This window comes from Odontesthes bonariensis, chromosome 17, assembly GCF_027942865.1.
Source record: "Odontesthes bonariensis isolate fOdoBon6 chromosome 17, fOdoBon6.hap1, whole genome shotgun sequence".
Classification (NCBI taxonomy): Eukaryota; Metazoa; Chordata; class Actinopteri; order Atheriniformes; family Atherinopsidae; genus Odontesthes; species Odontesthes bonariensis.
This window is the reverse complement of record NC_134522.1, coordinates 10,865,251-10,883,694: the sequence shown is the minus strand read 5'-3', so window position 1 is coordinate 10,883,694 and position 18,444 is coordinate 10,865,251. Positions and strand designations below refer to the sequence as shown.

At 40.4% G+C, this 18,444-nt stretch overlaps 2 protein-coding genes across 3 annotated transcripts in view; both read left to right on the top strand.

The window, feature by feature from the left end:
* The first annotated feature begins 325 nt into the window (after window positions 1-325).
* mocs3 (molybdenum cofactor synthesis 3) lies at window positions 326-6,442 on the top strand. The gene is made up of 13 exons (XM_075448429.1): window positions 326-502; window positions 1,873-2,005; window positions 2,113-2,205; window positions 2,432-2,552; window positions 3,326-3,404; window positions 3,605-3,718; window positions 3,790-3,898; window positions 3,989-4,051; window positions 4,541-4,704; window positions 4,849-4,896; window positions 5,471-5,567; window positions 5,674-5,781; window positions 6,238-6,442. Exons 1-13 carry the CDS (start codon window positions 410-412, stop codon window positions 6,393-6,395), a joined length of 1,380 nt encoding a protein of 459 aa, XP_075304544.1. The 5' UTR covers window positions 326-409; the 3' UTR covers window positions 6,396-6,442.
* Window positions 6,443-7,019: 577 nt separating this feature from the next.
* The window catches only part of prkd3 (protein kinase D3), a 37,966-nt gene continuing 26,541 nt past the window's right edge, over window positions 7,020-18,444 (top strand). Inside the window, exons 1-2 of one of the 2 annotated variants that reach the window (XM_075447757.1) lie at window positions 7,020-7,409; window positions 8,067-8,709. In XM_075447757.1, the coding sequence (XP_075303872.1) occupies window positions 8,422-8,709 (288 nt within the window). In that variant the 5' untranslated portion in view covers window positions 7,020-7,409; window positions 8,067-8,421. The remainder of the gene's footprint in view (window positions 7,410-8,066; window positions 8,710-18,444) is intronic. The other variant, XM_075447756.1, reaches the window with a different exon arrangement.

The following is an 18,444-nucleotide window of genomic DNA, read 5'->3' as shown; positions in this document are numbered from 1 at the left end:
TACTGGTTTGTGTCTAAAAGCGGAAACCTTATATGTGGGAATGTCTGAATTGAGATGTTCGAGTTTATACAACAGGAGCTCATGCTTTGATTTATTTTTACTTTCATACTTTGCAAGAATAAAACAAACATTAAGTATGAGTAGATTATAAACCCATTATGTAAATAACACGATAATACGGTTATTTTTCTTTTCTATCTTTGTTTTTAAAGAGGAACGCAAGCGTTTCTAACGTCACTCGTCACGTGGTCGGATTCCACGTGGTCAATCCGGAAGTTTTCACCTTGCGCTCTTGCGCTTCATTTGTCAACATCTTCCTGTTAGACAGTTACATTGTATCGCGTTTTTACAGCATTTTCCCGTGTATCTGTATGTTCTGTTGGTGTTTGCTTTGTGGTTGCCAGTAGATATGGCCCAGGAGGTGTGCAAGTTAAAGGCACAACTCAAGGAGAAAGAAAAAGAGGTAGCTGCTCTGACGAATAAGTTGGCACAACTGGAAAAGGTACGACAGTTTTGAGGATTTCGGTTCTGTCATTTGGTGTGCTTTTCACAGTTTTCATGCCTTATTATTATTATTATTATTATTATTATTATTATTATTATTATTATTATTATTATTATTATCATCATTATTGTTCCTTTTAATCGTTTCTGCCTTTAGCATCTCGTAGCCTTGTTTTACTTAGCAAATATTAAACATACCAATACGTTCAATATTCTGGAAGAAACTTTGGGCTTAATATACAACTAACTTGTTTAGTCAGCTGGGGAAATAAACAGGTGTCCTCTCATAATTTGAATTAAAACTGCTCTGGAAATACGGCCGAAACACATGACACCTATGAAATCACAGCCCAGACTTTTACAAAAAAAGTGAGGAACATTATTAAACGTACAGTACAGTAATAAACCCTGGCATGAGCATTAAGTGCTCAATCTGACAGTACAAATAGAAAAGCACCTTTGAATTTGAATGCATTTTTATTAAGCTTTTATTGGATGTACAATGACACAGTGCAGTACATCATGTATCGCTGTTCGTCTGTGGTTGAATCTACCTCATTTCAAGAACGAGCAGATAATCCTTATTAACAGCACAACAGTGCTGTCTGGGTGTGTCTGCCAACTGCAGACAGGACAGATGTTGCAGCTCTTTATGCAGTCATCAGAATGCACAGACTGTGTTGGGTATGCAGTATTTACTCTGGTAGAATGCTAAAGTACAACTTTTTTCTGTGATTTTGATGTACTTCTTACTTCGCTGTATCTACAGCTTTAGTAACTCATAACTTCACAAAACATTTGAAGATGTTTTCAAAATCTCATGTCTTCGTTAGTTGCCAATCGCTGATACAAGTACAGATGAAACCACTGTTGAAACTAAACGTATAAAAAACCCCAAATAATTATTTCCTCATGTTAGCATGCAAATTAAATCAAGTTTATTATGAACTTTATTAATAAAATTGCATATTCTCAGCTTTTATTCTTTCATTAACCGACACTGTAGAGTGGAGAGCACTAAGTACAATTAACCTGCACTTATTTAATTCACTGAAGTCATGACACTTATGGTGGGAAAGGGAAGGTCATATCTTTTGTTAAGACCCCGTTTTTTCCAGTTTATTTATTAATCCACCAAACCCTAAATTTATCTGAATTTTGCCCTTTACAGGTATTAATTGTAGAAAAAGGAAACATTTTATCAGACGTTTTAGTCATTTTTCAGATGAAAACATTTCAACACATTCTAGATGTATTGGCAGGGGATGGATATGTTGTGATATTTCTACAAAGGCCTTTATATTATAGAAGTAGATAGTTAAGGACTGATGTGTATTGGGTAATGATATCCTCTTGGTATGATATCAGAGCCAAGCCTCGGTACCGGAGCTTCACGACAAAGTGACCCTGCTAACCCCCCTGACGGCCAAACCAGCACTCAGCAATGAGGACATCATGCGGTACAGCAGACAGCTCCTTCTGCCTGAGCTCAGTGTTCAAGGTAGAGACACATATAGTGTTATTCTGACATATTATGCATTAATAATTCTGTCAGGTGAAGATTATGGGATGACTGAACATGACAGAGTGAATCTTGACTGTCTGCAGGTCAGCTAAACTTCTCCAAGACATCAGTGTTGGTTGTAGGCTGTGGTGGACTGGGCTGCCCTCTGGCACAGTATCTGGCAGCAGCAGGCATTGGTTGGTGATCTAGCTGACCAGTACACATCACAACAACATGCAATAAATATATACTTCATTGGGGACTAAAATTAGTCATGGGGATTAAGAAAACTTTTGAAATTCATGATTTGTCTTTCTTTTGGTGACTATATTTTTGCAGTCCAATGTTTTTTGTTTTTTTTACTGGTATCAGAGTTTAAAAAGAGTGTTTCAGACTTACTCTCATTGCTTTATGTCTCCTCAGGCCGCCTCGGCCTGCTCGACTATGATGAAGTGGAACTAAGTAACCTGCACAGGCAGGTGCTTCATGGGGAGGAGAACCAGGGCCAGGCCAAGGCTCTATCTGCTGCCAAAGCAGTTAGAAGGTATTGATTCAGCATACAGGTACACACATTGTAAAGTATAGTGCAGAGGTCTGTAGCAACTTCATACCGATTCCATGTTGTAGAACAAAGATGTTTAAGAGAATTTCGTAAATTTAGCTTGTTTATCTGTCTCAAAACACCCCAAAGAAAACTAAAAACAGGGTATCTAGTGTCTGATATTATTAGTAAATGTTAAGTAATTATGATAATTAGTGTTTTCTTAATGTTCTCTTTGACCCTCTGGTTACTTTGCAATGTTTGCTGGCGCTTTCCAGTCTCACCACAGGTTATATTTGGTTGTGCATTTCTCCCCAGTCTACAAATATTGTGTAAACATGTTATTTCAGAAGCAGCTGTTTATGGTGCCTCTCTTCCTCACAGTGGGCCTACTGTAGGTTGCAAACACATTGCATAGCCGTGGCCACACGAGGGCGTCAGTTCTCTGACTAGCAAACAGCTTGTGCTATGTTTCCATGCCGTTTCACACATATAAAACCATCCTTCCTTGTTTTATTTGATGATCAATCATTACACGCATGATCAAACAAATAATAGAGTTTTGAGTTAGAAGATTATTTTTAGTATGACTATTTTGTTTCCAAATTTTTTTTTTAGTTGAGACAGAGTTTTAGCTGTGACATTTAATCCAACTACTTTTATGGCTTTTATTTGTGTCTTAAGAAATTTGAGACTCAAATAGTTTCTATTGAAGTTGTCATTTCTAGAGGAAAAAAAACAACCTGATTGCACTTTTTCTGAATGTGTGTCTGCAGGCTAAATTCCACTGTTGAGTGTATTCCCTACCACCTGCAGCTCTCGCCGGAAAACGCTTTGGAACTCATTCAACAGTATCCTCAGGAAACTCATGTTACCTGCCACAGGCTAAATGTTGGCCAGAATGACATCTTATAGCTGCCGTCTGCTTATTCGTATTCAAATACACAACATACTACCTGAGTATCGGTTTGGAAAGCCGTAATAAGCTGTGAGTGTTCTGTTTTATGGATAAACTCTGTCTGTGAGGACACCTTGACTTCCCTGACCTCATGTATGACATTGTGGCTGATTGTTCTGACAACGTTCCTACTCGTTATCTGGTGAATGATGCCTGCGTGCTTACTGGCAAACCTCTTGTGTCAGCAAGTGCTTTGAGAATGGAGGGGCAGGTAAGTTGAAAAGTAACCCTCTCTTTCCTCCAGCGTCTTCTTTAGATGTTAAATATAATTTGTGTGTGCAGTTGACAGTGTATAACTACCGTGGAGGCCCCTGCTACAGATGTTTATACCCAGTTCCTGCACCCCCAGAGACGGTAACCAACTGTTCTGATGGAGGGGTATTAGGAGTGGGTGAGTCTTGTACCCTTACTGTTACAGAGAGCTTAAATGTTTTCTGTCTAAATAATAGTTCTTTGTGTAAATGTTCCACTTTTATTTAAGTTCCAGGTATAATGGGCTGCTTCCAAGCTTTGGAGGTCCTGAAAATTGCCTCTGGGCAGGGCTGTATCCTTTGTTTTTCCATTCCTCATTCCCTCATTACATACAGCACCTACTGCTTTGCCATTTTGTTTCATTGTTTCAGAGTTTTTCGCCTAGTCATTCATCAATAATGAACTGCTGAAAAGGATTTTATTGTAGCAACTTTTTTTGTTTGTTTGACAAAACAAAGACAAAACTGTAATATTTTGTCTGTGTTCTCGGGACTCTACTGACTATTCATTTGCCATTGTCTTGTGGAGCTGTTGGGGTTTCTGCAGTCTGGTTCTAATATTGAGACTAACAGTAAAGAATAGACTTGCCTTATCCTGCCTTGTTTTGAACTGTCGCACACATTCTAACACCTGCCCAAGATGTGTCAGTAAGGGAAGTGCTGATCTGTTTTCCCAACAAAAGTCCTGGACGTGTAGCTGTTAATGTACCACTGGGAGACATGGCAGACAGTTCTCTGAATCTTTTTCACAGTGTAGCTTTGCCCTTGACCGGGCGTGCCAGCTTCCTGCGGTCAGCAGCTGGTGATATTTGATGCTCAAGATGCCAGATTCAGGTCCATCAGGCTGCGACCCAAACAGCCTGGCTGTGTAGTTTGCGGCGAAAACCCGAGCGTGACTCAGCTTATAAACTATGAGGCTTTCTGTGGGTCTGCTGCCACAGATAAGGTTGGTCATTAAAGAAAAGGTTGGCATACCACAATACGAGTTATGCCCATTTTCACTGGAATGTTGCTTTTGGAAGTAAAGCATAAATGATATCAACTGGATTTCATTCCTATGATATTTGTGCATCTTATTATTTCTTTTCAGTGCCAAAAACTTAACCTCCTGTCCAAAGATCAGAGGATCACAGTGCAGGTAGGGTATATACTCCTACGCAACAGTTGGTCATTGCGTGCCTCCTTGTATTTAGTACCGTTTATTGTATGATTACTCACAATTTTCTCAGTTTTCATGTGCATTCATACACTGATTACATCTCAGCACTGACCCAGCCTCAAATGGGAAATGACTTGAAATGTGCCTGTAGATTTTCTATGGGAAAGAATAACATGTTCCCTTTGGCATTGAGAGCAGTGGTAGTGGATTGCATCTGTTTATATTTCTGTAGAATTGGTGCTTTGAAACCCGCTGAGTCATTAAGCACAGAGATGGGGATCATGATTGATTGGGGTGCAGTCCAGATTGTGCAAGGGACTCCAATTAGAAACAGTTTTGCTTCCTGTGATTTAAGGGGAAAGCCGTAAAAATGTTCATGTTACTTCAGAAATAAAAATCCAGGCAACACTTCAACATTTGCTGTATTTTGTAATTTGGTTAAGCTGTTAAACTAAAGAAAAAATTAAAGTTAATATTTTTTTTTTTGAAAGAGTCTCTTATTTTAGCAGTTTATAATGTGCTTGTGTTAATGAATGTTTACATGTTATTCCAGGATTATAAATCGATAGTGGACAGTGCAGGGCCCCATATCTTGTTGGATGTGCGCCCCCTTGTGGAAGTGGATATATGCCACTTACCCTTCTCTCTCAGTATCCTTTTTTACAATGGAGACACAAATCTTTGCCTCTGTATACCATTAAAATGTTACTCATGGTTCCCATTTCTGTGTGATTATCATCTTTATATTGCTGCCAGATATTCCACTCTCCAGTTTAGAGCAGAAGAACAGCGAACATCTCCAGTTACTTCAGGAAAGAATCAGCCAGTTGAAACAGCAGATGGCAGCTGACTGCCAACCGCCAGGTAACATGGCACAACACCATTTATGATCTGTGTGTGCTGTTTAAAACAAACAGGAACGTAGAGTCACTTGCACATATTCATAGTCTGCTGTGTGGTCTCATACTGCTGAAACGGAGGCTTATTTGGGACAGGTTATAATAGGGTTGCTAGGTGACCTCTTTTCCAAAACAAGTATGTTCAACCTGAGCAGCTGGTCTGCTTTAGAGAAAATTAACATTCATAATGTTATTTTAGTGGTCTTCTTTAATCAATGGGTTAAATTTGGCCATGTGAGGTTTTAGATTAGCACTCTACACAGTGTTGATTTTAAACTTTTGCATGGTTATACCTAATGTAGTATTTAGTCGAATGCTTTTATGCAGGTATCTGACGCTTATAAATTAGTCTTCTAAATCATATTAAGTCTCAGCAAGTGTTGCCGACTCATTCTTCTTTCTCTCTGTGGTTTTCCTCCAGTTTATGTGATCTGTAAACAAGGTAATGACTCCCAGAGGGCGGTGCAGGTTCTGGAGAAGATGAGTGGATCAGAAGTGGACAGTATCACAGTGAAAGACATCTGTGGAGGCCTCATGGTTTGGGCAAAGAGAATAGACCCCACATTTCCACAGTACTGATGCATTTTAAATGACTTTTTTGTTAATAAACTACTCATGGCGTTTTTCATCTTGTTGATTTGTTTTACTCGTATGTATACTGAGCTTCTTGCAAGAAGGGACCAGTTCCTACTTTTCTTTTGTTTCATAATCTACTGTGAGTTGGCATCTGGATAACACGTACAACGGTAATTGCAAAATCAGGTCACTCTTCCTGTTTTTCTTCCAGTTAATTCTTAAAGGTCGTTGTAGATGACATGTCTACCTGTATCTCCTGCATGCCATTTTTATATCAGAAGTGCTGGACGTCCAAGAAACTGTTCAGATGTTCATGATGTTTAACAAATCACATCTTAAAACTCAAGTTTATTCACTTTGCTGTTTTTTTTTTTGTTTGTTTGTTTAAAAAAATAAAATAAATGTAATCCATTTATCCTTCATTTTGCTCGAGGCAAGGTTCCCCTTTAAGCGCTCCTTATGATTCATGTATCTCACTTTGAAAATCAAGGTAGTTAAACCCAATCCGGGTCATGTGAATTTTTTTTCCCTTCTTGGCATGACCAAGTTCAAATAACGGAAAAGAAATGCACATGCGCATTGGTTTAAGCCCCATCGGAGGCGCCATTGCTTCATATGGACTGTAGTTCAAGTTTTCCTCTCCACACATGGGAAGTCAGTTATGCGGAGATAATAAAAAGACTTCAATCCCCAGCCACGGCCGCCGCACTTTTTCTCGTCGAGCAGGGGGAGTAGTCACAGCTGGAAGGATAATAAGATGCGCATGAATTTACAATCTGGAATAAGAGATATGAGAATTCAAATGGACGGCACGGTTTGACTCAGCGAGCCTGTTCGCAGAACTTAGGCTGGTACTTAACATGTGTTGGCGACGACGCTTGTGTATTTGCGCGTGACTCCAGGAAAAGCGCAGAAGAGTAAACTTCAGGCTCCGCTTTTCTCAGTTGATGGAGTTGAAAAGTTTCATCTTCAGTTCTTTCACAATGGAAAGAAAAGCGCCTTTCGCTGAAAGTGAAGGTAAAGTATAATTTCAGAAACATTTAACCCGAAGTTTGGCCTGAAACACACTTTAACGAAGTGGATTTAGTTGCAACAAAGAGCTTTCAGAGTGTGCAAATGCAAGGCTTGTATAACTTGTTTTGCTGGCATTCTCCACTCGGGTTGTGTTCTGCCAGCAAGCCAATCGAAAGTGGGAGGGGTGCAGATGTTCAGAAGCCTTGGTTCCAGATGTATGTGAAGTTTGAATTTGTGTAAACGTAATCATGAAACTCTATCAGCTCATGCGTGTCTTTAAGGCTTGTTGTTTTACGCACGGGCATGAAAGAATGTAGTAACATCTGAAAAAAACGGCTGATGGAAATGTTATTTATCAAATTTCATTACACACCGATTTTAAAGTGGTGCCTCATTTAGCACGGTGCATTTACAGAGGGGTTTAAACCTAACCTAACAAAGAAGAACCAAAACAGTGTATGGTAACAACGAAACATTTCTGTCTTAAAGAGACATTTCCAGTAAAGGCAATTAATACAAATGTATAACAGGAGTGTGCATAGCATAGGGAGCAGGAGCCGATTCATTCACATACCCTGGATGCTTTTCTCCACTCCACTTTTTATCGTGAAAATACTAGTATGTATGTGTCTGTTTCTCTCTGTATGTTTGTGGTAACAGGCTTCCTGTGGTCAGAGTGGATTACTCACTTCAGTAAAGAGAAGGAGCAAAACCCCATGATATGAAGTTTGTTGCAGTGACTTTACAGCAGAAGTCTGCGGATTGTCAAGCCTTTTTTTATCCGTCATCTGCCCATCCAGCGAATGATGCGTGAGCTCGGTGGGTGGGAAGGATACCGCATTCTTAATTTCAGAGAGACAAGAAACAATTAGATAAAAACTCACTTCTTCTGATGAGGACCAAATTTCCCCCGCACAACAAGTCTATTCACAGAGACCAAAGTGGGCTTTTTTCTGCCAGTCTTTAGTGAACCTTCCACTATTCAGCCTTTCACGTTGCAACTGGAAGAAACCCAATGTCTGCCTCCTCTCCCCCGTCCTTACCTCGAGCCTTCCTCCACTCTCTCCATCCACACCACCCGCCCTCGCCATCTGCCCTGTTGCCTAGTTCGCCTGGACAGATCTACACACGGCTGTCCAACGGCAGTTACAGTGCACCCAGCCCTACCAACTCCCGCAGCTCTTTCCATGGGGTGTCGTTCCTGCTGCAGATCGGACTGACCAGAGAGACAGTGAACCTGGAGGCCGGTGACCTCTCGCTGTCTGCTGTCAAGGACCTGGTGTGCTCCATAGTTGATCAGAAGGTAGGAATGTCATCAAACACCTCATTTTCATGTATTCCACACTCTGTTTTCACTCACAAAAGTCAGCACTTATCAAACACTTTTCCTTTCTCTCCTGTGTAGTAAAAGGCTTTCCACAAACACATGCATTCTCACTATAGTGACCTTGTTTTCAAAGTTTAGAAACGATGTCTAAGGCAGTAGAGGACCAACATAATGAGGCACCAGCATGTGTTTTTCTGTCTCCTGCCATATTCATCTGTTTAGGTTTTGTTTTCCAAAGCAGACATCTGTGACATGTGCCTCAAAATGAGTCAAACGTGGCAGAAACATGCAGACAACAGCACTGAAGCTCCTCCAGTTACATGGCCCAATTATTGTTGTGCCAGTTGTTTACATTGTGGTGTGATTTTATTTGACAGCACAGACCTATGGAGTGGTTATGTGCTTATTGTGTATGTTGGACCCATTTTATTTTCCATGACAGTGGTATTGTGAATCTGACACTACAACGCAGTGTTGTAGCCTCGGTCAGCACAAGAAGTGGCTTTAAACAAAACTATAGGCTGCACTGTTAAACAGAATTTTCCATTTCATATGTGGTTGTGTGAGAATATCTGAAGTGTAAACCAGTGGCGCCAGATTCAGTCTGATCATGGTTTGTTCCTGCTTGTGTGTGTGTGTGCATTTGTATAATGCACAGAAACTTCAAATTAAACTAATTGCACATTTTAACAATATTCAAATAGATAGTTTAAACCCAAAGTTTATTTAATCTTTTATCTGTCCACTTAATATTTCAACACACATTCATGTGCTCTAACTTTTTTCCCCACTTACTGTATATCGTCTTTCAGCCTATGAAGGTTCTCTGTTGCGTGGGATTAATAGCGTGCAAAGCTTTGTGGACTAATGAAATGGCTTGTGTGGGAATCCAAATGTTGCCATTTTTTAGCCTCTAATGAATAATGATGATGACTCCATTTGTGTCAGTAATTATCATTGATTGAATAAAGAGGAGCGTGATTAAACAAAGCACTTTAATCAGAGACTAGCCGGAATTTTTAGGTAGGCCAGCGCAATATTGATGTTTCAGAAAATGATCATTTAAAATAAAGAAAAACAGAATGAGGAGCTAACCTATACTGAACTAGTAGAGGACAGTGAATTGGCCATCTGCACTAAGCCTGTGACTTTAGCTTCAAGTGTTCTCTAAGTTGACATTCCAGAAGAGCAGGGTAATGTTGTTGTTCTTTACGAGGTCTGCTGATTCTCACTAGCTAGTTATGTGCAGTTCTGGTCTGCAGAGCAGAAAATCTCATCACTGCAGATATTTAGATGGAGTCTGTATCATACTGGTGTAATTGCAAGAATCTATGACAGGGGGAGAGTGAGAAATATGATGCTTTAAAGACAGCCCTTAGAGAAAATCAGAGCAGAACATTCATGAGGAGTCAAAATCTGCCAAGATGAAATCCAGACCACCTTTCTTGTGTGCAGTTTTATCACTAACGACGATATAGAATCTAAAGATGGGAAAGGAAATAATCTGGTTGTGGCCAGCTTTAGAAAAAAAATAGAAAGCTATATGCGCAATAAACATTTTTTTTTTGTAATATACTGTGTCATCACAATAGAACATATCCAGCCTGTTCATCCTCTTTATTGTGAATTTCTTCTCTTAAACATTGCCAAATGTAGTGTGCTGCTTCAACTATTTTGTAAAATCCAGCCATATGGCTTTGATATCAATGGAAAATATGACTGTATGCTTTCAGTTCAACCCTGTCTCACTTCTCGTTATGAAATATTCATGACAGGGGTGAGTTTTTGCAAAGCCCTCTCATCCTTGCCAACTTTTCCAGCTGAGGATCTCTGACCCTAGCTAGACTGGCTGTTGACAGTCGTCCCAGGATGTCTCCAGTCAGCAGAACTTCAGGTGTCTGTCAGCAAATGCAAGACAGGAAAAAACTTTGGACTTCATCTGGTAATATCTGCCTGGAGATAGAGTCTGGATGCAAGTGTATTCCCCCACTGGTGCTGTTTCCTCCGCTGAGAGCTGGCCCGATTCACTAAGTGACTCACCACTCAGCAATGCAACAAACAGAGATGCTTATCCCAACTTAAATCTGTGCAGTTCATTGTCAGGCTTTCTGCTGTGTCAGCTGTTGTGAACTTTCAAAGCGGTCTTTAGTTGCCTGTAAACCATGATGTTAAACATGTTGATAACTTGCTAGCCTCCAACCTTGTTACTCCATCATCCTGCATTTGGGGTTCAAACAACCCTGCTGCACTCTTCACATCATCTTCCTGGAGCTTTTTTCATTGGATTCAAAGTTGCACTTCGAAGTGAAAGTCTCCCAACCTGTATCCCATTTCTGTTCTGGCTTTCTCCTTTAACACAGTTAACAACTACCTATCTCTGACCCACTGGATTTGTAAAGCTATTTTATAATCAAAGCAAGGAGGTAATGAGAATCCCACCAATTTCTTAAAGATTACAGTATTTTCAGTGTTAGCTTAACAGCAAACAAACACATATGAAGTAAAGCTAGAGTGGAGTTCTAGTGTCTACCAGAACAGTATGTCACTCTTACTCTGTGTGTGTCATCTAAGCCTTTATGTACAAGTGTATGGCAAGTGTTCTAAAATGCAAAAAAAAAAAAGAATAGATGAATTTGATTTGATGCCAGCAACACACTTAAGAGTCACTGTGAGTCACACACACAAGAGTCATGTGTACCATTTTGTTCCATCACTTTTCCTTTTAATTACACTTTGCACTTGCTTGGGAACTGAGGATATTAATTGTTGCAGGTCTTCAGAGCAATCTGTGTCCATACTTGCTGAATACAAGATTTCAGCTTCTGAACAGTCTGGTTTTTTTATGTTGTTTGATTCTTCTCTGCATGATGCTCTATACATTTTCAATTGGAATTAGACCTGGACTGCTGCCAGGTCAGTCAAGCACAAACAGTCTCTGTCTATGAAACCATGCTGTTGTTGGTCCTGCACAATGGGGTTTGACATTCTCTTGATAAAATTACCATGAACTTCCCAGGAAGGTCTCTCCAAAAATCCGATGTATGCCTCTGCATCAATTGTATCTTCATACATAAGCAAGTCACCCATTCTATGAGCTCTTATATAACAGCATATCAACACAGAAGTTGGCTTTTGGACCTTTTGCTGATGACAGCCTCGATGGTCCTTCTTGTCTTAGAAGAATCCGATGTTCATTCTTCTCAAAAGCAGCTCAGACTTGGACTCACCTGACTGCAGATCACGTGTCCACTGTCTTTCTATCCATCTGTTATCAGGTCACGCCCATGGAACTTGGCAGCATTTTTGTAAAGAGTTGATACATGGCTTCTCTCTGGCATAATACAGTTTTAGGTTGCATTTCTGGATGTGGATTTCTGGGTGTTTCCATGGGGACTTTCCAAGGTACTCCTGACCCCATCTTGCTATATTGGTCATGGTGGCATGAGTTTGGCACAAAGCAGGGAGCTATATGCATGTTTGCTCAGAAAGACTCCTTCGAAATCCTCCTTTTATACTCAATCCTGAAACCCTCACCTGTCACAAGTTAAACTGCTCATTGAAGGCACCTCCAGAGCAGTTACTTTCATATTCTATAAACTTCTCTTTATCTTATTGACTTTTCTTAATGACAAATTATTATTATTTATTAATTTTTTCCCTTTCAAATTATTATTAGGTTCAAATTATTTAATACATTATAGCTTTTTAGACAACTTCCCAGCTTTGCTGAAAATTGATGTTACGGGTTTCAGGCTGAATGTGCACGGACGTCAGCTCATATGAGACCTTCCCTCCACCTCACAAATGTCCAGATTTTTCTCAACTGAAAACATGTTCATTGGCTACAAAGTATCCCACAAAGGAAGGGACAAGGCCAGAGTCAACACTGCTCTGGTTTTCCTGAGACAGAGGGCCCGCTGAGCTGCCGTAGGCGACAAAGTTAGGTTATGATTTTGGTAACATCTGTTTTGGTCTGAGATGCTGCTACTCTACCGAAAATTTAAAAAAAAAAATGCATATATATAATATATAATAGACATTTAACATTCACACTTTTTTTTTACTAAAAAGACAAAAAATATCTTTTTTATTATTTCTTTAACTACTAGGTTGGAGTATATTATGTATAGTATGAGCGCTTGTAGATAGCACTTTGCTGGATGCACTCACTTATTACAAATTAAGAAACCATTGCTGCTGTTATGTTGTGATATCAGTATTTGAACAGTCCGTGGTTGAATTCTTTTGATATCATCTTAAAGCTTGTGACCATAGCTGTAGGACATAACATTGGTTTTCTTTTGAACTTGGTACTTTTCTTTCCTTTGATATTAATGTAAAAAAAAAACCAAAAAACAATTGTATATCTCTTTGGAGCCATTTCTTTTACTGTTTTGCCAAACTAAATTCTTAGATCTGTTGGTGTACTAGACAAAAACATCATGACAAGCTAGCTCATGTCAACATTTCAATTATACTTTAAATTGAGAGTACATGAATGTGAGGCAGAAAATGCAATCTAGAAGTGTTTAGACAGCTAAGAAATTTCCAGATGTTTGCATGTGCTCTCTAATTTTCCTTATGTATCATGTCTCCAAGGTTGACATTCCATATCTTCTCTTAACCCTTTAGCTTTGAATCAGGCTCATTGTTTGACAGGGAGTCATGCAGCCTGTTATAATAGCAGTACATTGTATAGATTTTGTCAGACCGATTCTTCTTCCTGCTAAAGACTCAACCACATGACTTGGAAAGATTCCACAGAATATATGTGCTTTCTCTGTTCTCTGTGCTGATCTGAAGTTAGTTTTGATAGTGGTGGTTTGGACCACAATAACCAATTTAAGTAGTTGAGATCAATTTTAGTATGGAGCAACCTGATCCTGATGAGTTCAGTCTCAGTCCAACTGAGCAGCTATTGTGGTCGCTGCTCCCGCAGTCTACTGAATATGTAAAAATGACTTTTTCATAGTGTCACCACTCGGCACAAGAATCAGTTCTAAGCCAGGCTCCTCAAAGACTGTGAGAAAGGATGAGGGGAACCAGCCAGTGGGCGGTGGAGGCAGATCTAATCCATGATGGCCTCATTGACAGCCTCACTGATGCTACATGTGACTCCAAGTTGGGAGAGCCTTGTTTCACTAGCGGGTCCTGACTTCTCTGTCTGGTTTTTTGGGGCTTGATGAATGGCACGAGATAAACATCCATAGCTTCCACTTGCTGAGTGTTTCCTGTTTGGTGTCGCCCAAGTCCTCTCGTGCAGTCAGCAAGGGAGCAGGGGTAGGACAAAAGTTCACGACTCTCTGAGAATGACTTCCAGAAAGCCAGCTGGTCAGCCTGGCCAGTCAGTCAGCCAGCCAGCCAGCCACAGAACATTCCTCACCCCCCAGGCATTTTTTGAGGATGATGTGATGTTTCTGCATATGGGTGGGATTATACTGCAAGGAAAATTAAACATTTTCTGTTAAATATTTTCTGTGGTAGTTTAGAACACAGGATGCTGTAAAGTCCATGGCGTGTTTAATGCATTTTTTCTTCTCAGTCTTCATGGAGTTGTATTTAATATCCTTCAACAGCACAGCCGAGATTTCTGGTGAATTTTGGCAATTAACTTGTTTGACATAAATGGAGAATTTGTAGCTTAGCATCAGTTGAAAGTTTCTCATTATCAGCGGGGATAGTAACGCCTACCAGGAGGAAAGAAATTTCAAGTTATTCCTCAATGTTCATTTAAAAAATAGCTTTTAATATTTTTTTTCTTCAATGTTGCTTTTGAATGCTTTTTAGTGCTTCTCCTTAGGATGTTTGCAGTAAAGCTGGAAATGCTGTGAAAAGCAGCTGCCTCAGCCACACGTTCCCCCACTGGTTTTGTCATTGCTGTTAACTCCCAGTCTCTGGTTGAGAGCTGTACAGCTGCCTCTGTAATTATGGAGACAAAGGCCTTTTTGAGTCAGAAACCATCTATGTAGGACAATATACAGGGAAATAAAAATTAAAAACAGAAAGAAAGGACTCTAAACCTTTGAGTAACATCACTTGCAAGGTGCAAGACGCAAGTCATGTTACAATGACTGAGAAGTTTTTATTTGGTTTGCATGTGTATGCTTTCGTGATGGCTTTGACTTCTATTCACTAAATGCTTTTGTGTCCAGTCTTCCTTTAGAATCTTACTTGAGATCTTAATGTAGAATGTGGTCTGCGAAGAAATTTCTATAGAAACTTGCAAGATATAACAACAGAACTACAGTATAAGGAGAAGAAAATGTGAAGAGAAGGGTCCAGATGGAAAACTCAAAGACTACACTTCTGCCGATCGACCAACTTTAAGTGAAACACACGGGAAATAAATCACCACCATCTCCCTCCCTCCCTCCTCCTCTAGTCCACATCTGCATGTTCCTTTGGAACTGGTGAACATATTTCACCCCAGAAGGCATCCCAACTGCACAGAACTTTATGTGTGATGTACATGGGGCCAAAAGTTTCCTGGAAAGCACATTGATGTAAAAAAGAAAAAAGAAAAAAAGAAACAGGTCACCCGTGACTGAAAATATTCACAAGTGGTATTGATTCTAAATGACATGGTTATGACCTTTTTTTTCTACGTAGATGGTTTTCAGTGTTTATTTGCAGGCGTAATGATGTATTCCAAAGCCATGGAGTTGACTAAATTTATATCATAATGGGGATTGATGCACATGCACAACTTGAAGACACATTACGGAATCTATCAATTTGCCCAGTCTTGGGGTAATTTGTGGAAAAGAGAGAGAGATGAAGAAGGGAAAAAAAATCTCAGAAGTTTAGTAAACTAAGTAATTTCTACCATCTGCAGTGCACATTGCTGCCGCCTTGCTCTCCTTTAAATGTAAAGTGGCAAGGCATATCACAGGGCCTGGCCACAAGAGTCTGAATGACAGAGTGGAGAAGCGTGGTCCTCTCATGGGACAGGGGGCTGGGGAGGCTGGGACAGCCTTCTTGGCAGGATTTGCATGAGGCACAGAGGGGGTTGTGGGCCCTGCACGGCTGATTTTCTCTGCCAAAACCATCAGAAGAAGGTCGCTTTTGCCACCAAATGTGGATTTGCTTTGGGTTTTCTGAGCTCCTCAGTTGCCCAAATGTCCTTCGCTACAATTGACTTTAGCCTGTGTTGGGAGATAATCTCGCAGCACTCCAATCTCTGCTAATGCTGGCTGAAATGGCTTTGATTTTGATTATATTGAAGTGGTGGGAAGCACTGCAGCACCGTAGAGCCATTTAATACTCAGGAATCCCAGTGACTTTGTCCTTGTGAAGCCAACCACATGTAGTGATCTAGGAGTGCTTCCTGAGCAACGCCACGTGTTTCTGTTCTTAAATTCGTAACTGTGGCATAACACGGTTCACTGAAAGAGGATATCTCTTTTCCCTTATTAATTTACTCATTAACTGTTGTGTTCTTCTCCTTCTCTCGCTGGATTCCACCTTGACTGCACTTCCTGACAACCTCAGCACACTTGAAAGACCTCAAGCATGACAAATGCTGAAGAGAAGCAGTCAAACTTAGATTAATAACAGGAATGTTATCCTCTTCAGTATATTAACGTGGGTATATTTGACCTAGTTAATCAGTAATGTCACTGCTCTGAATTGAGGAACTCTGACTGAAGAAAATTTGACTACAGCATGCTAACATACCAAGACTTTCCCCGATGTCTCGCATTAAATACCACATGGCCTCTATTGTGGCCACTCAGCCATATCAGTGTGGCATTATTGATCCCTGTGGCATGTGAAGGTTACAGAATGTCTTATTCTGTGTTGTTTTCTCAGCACTGTTTGCCTATCCTGTCTCTCAGTGTAGAGTGATCTGTCGAGCTGATAGGAAGGTGGCAGAGGAAGTGAAATTACATGTTGATAAAACACGAAATCCTCAGAGCTGCAAAAACAGAAGGCCTTCAGAATGGCTTCAGTAATACCAGACTTGTTTAATAAACAATATTTGACCTAATGAAAAGCAAATTGGTTCTACTTCAATTCCAATTTTGTTTGATTGGTTTGTCTAAGCATGTCAAAACCCAAGAGGAACAGTCAGCCACCCAGCATGTCTCCTTTTGTCACTGTGTCTCTTTCTTCAGCCCTACTCCCTAGTTATTTCCCCTCAGAGCCGCTCCCTGTTTCCATATTCCCTCTGCTCCTGCTCTCCAATCTGTTGTGGTCGGCAAAGCAGTACAGCCTGTTCAAGTCTGTGTTGGATGACTTTTCCTCTCAGCTGCACTTGCTATTATTCTTGTCTGTGTGTATAAACACTCAGAGAAAATGCCTGTTGGTGTCTCTGTTTTTAAGAAGGTGATCGCTATGGTGTTGGAATTTGGCTGGGCTGCATGTTTGAGCTTAGTTTAGTTCTATTACACCGGTGTAGTTGTTTTTCTGTTCAATTTCTAATTCTATCAAATAACAAAGGTAAAAGTACGCCTTCAATGTCGATAATAAAGAAAATGAAGACTTTAAGCTTCTCGTTCTTCACCACTTTCGGTAACAGACTCCACAGCAATTATTATGTTTTAGTTGAGCAACAGCAGCTTGTTCCTACATCCTGCTATTACCACACACCTTCTGACCTCTCGCTTTACCAGAGCAAGAAAAAGGGCAGTTGCCATCAATCTCACACAAATTCCCCTTGTGTTCACCTGTTTATTTGGCCCTTGTCGAGGTGAATCTGGCGGCCATCCCCTGATACCTCAGGCCAGAGACGGAAGATGGAGTGTGTACTGCAGTATATCTTTGAGGCAGAGGTGCTGGCGTAGGATTGCAGTGGGGCTATAACTCATGAGTAGTGTGCGGGGGCCTGGCCAAGCATGTCTTAGATCACACTGCTGTCTTCCTGCGAGGCTTTAGATCCTGTGACTCAGCCTTCCTCTTCTCTGTCTGGACACTGTTAATGCATGCAAAACTCATGCACAAACACACACACACATGCTCACACATATACGCATGCATGCATATATGCATGAAAGCACACATCCACACAGATAAAGGATATTGTCTCTGAGGAGAGGTACGTCTGTAAAAAGTTTTGACTGTTAGACCAAATGCCACCTGGCTTCTTTTGGAAATACAGTGGCTGCTAACCAAACAGTGACCTCACCACCATTATCTCCACTTTACTTCAGTGCTTTTGTGTCTTAGGCCAAATTACCACAGAAGGGTATTGTTTCTCAAGATTCAAATAATCAAAGGCCTGGTGGAAAAATTGTGGGATTTTCTTTGGAATGCTTCACAGCGACGTTTTGTAAAACCAGGAGGAGATTTGGCTGGAAACCATCTGCTATTGTGGTTGATGTAAATTGGGTAAGCGGTATAGCTTTCTTGGACTCTCATGATGATTGAAAGGGGTCTAGAATGACAGGTGTATATTCTCCCACTATGTTGTGGTCTGGACAAGGCTATGGACTTAATCTCAATGGTTAGAGTTGTGATTCCACCTTTTTGGCTCCAGAACTACAGATTCACACTGGCTGAAATCAGACGCATTGAGAACTCTCAGCTTACAATAAGAAGGAAGCCAGCAGTGAATTAATTGCACATGAAGGTATGGCACCTTTTCAAACCACAGCATTTCTCATCTTACACTACTATGTCTAAGCCAGGCTGCAGTGTTCACACAGTTATGAAAAAATGCAAAGAGTGAGAATAGGTTTAGTGCCCAGAGGTCTTACTCTGTCAGTATGT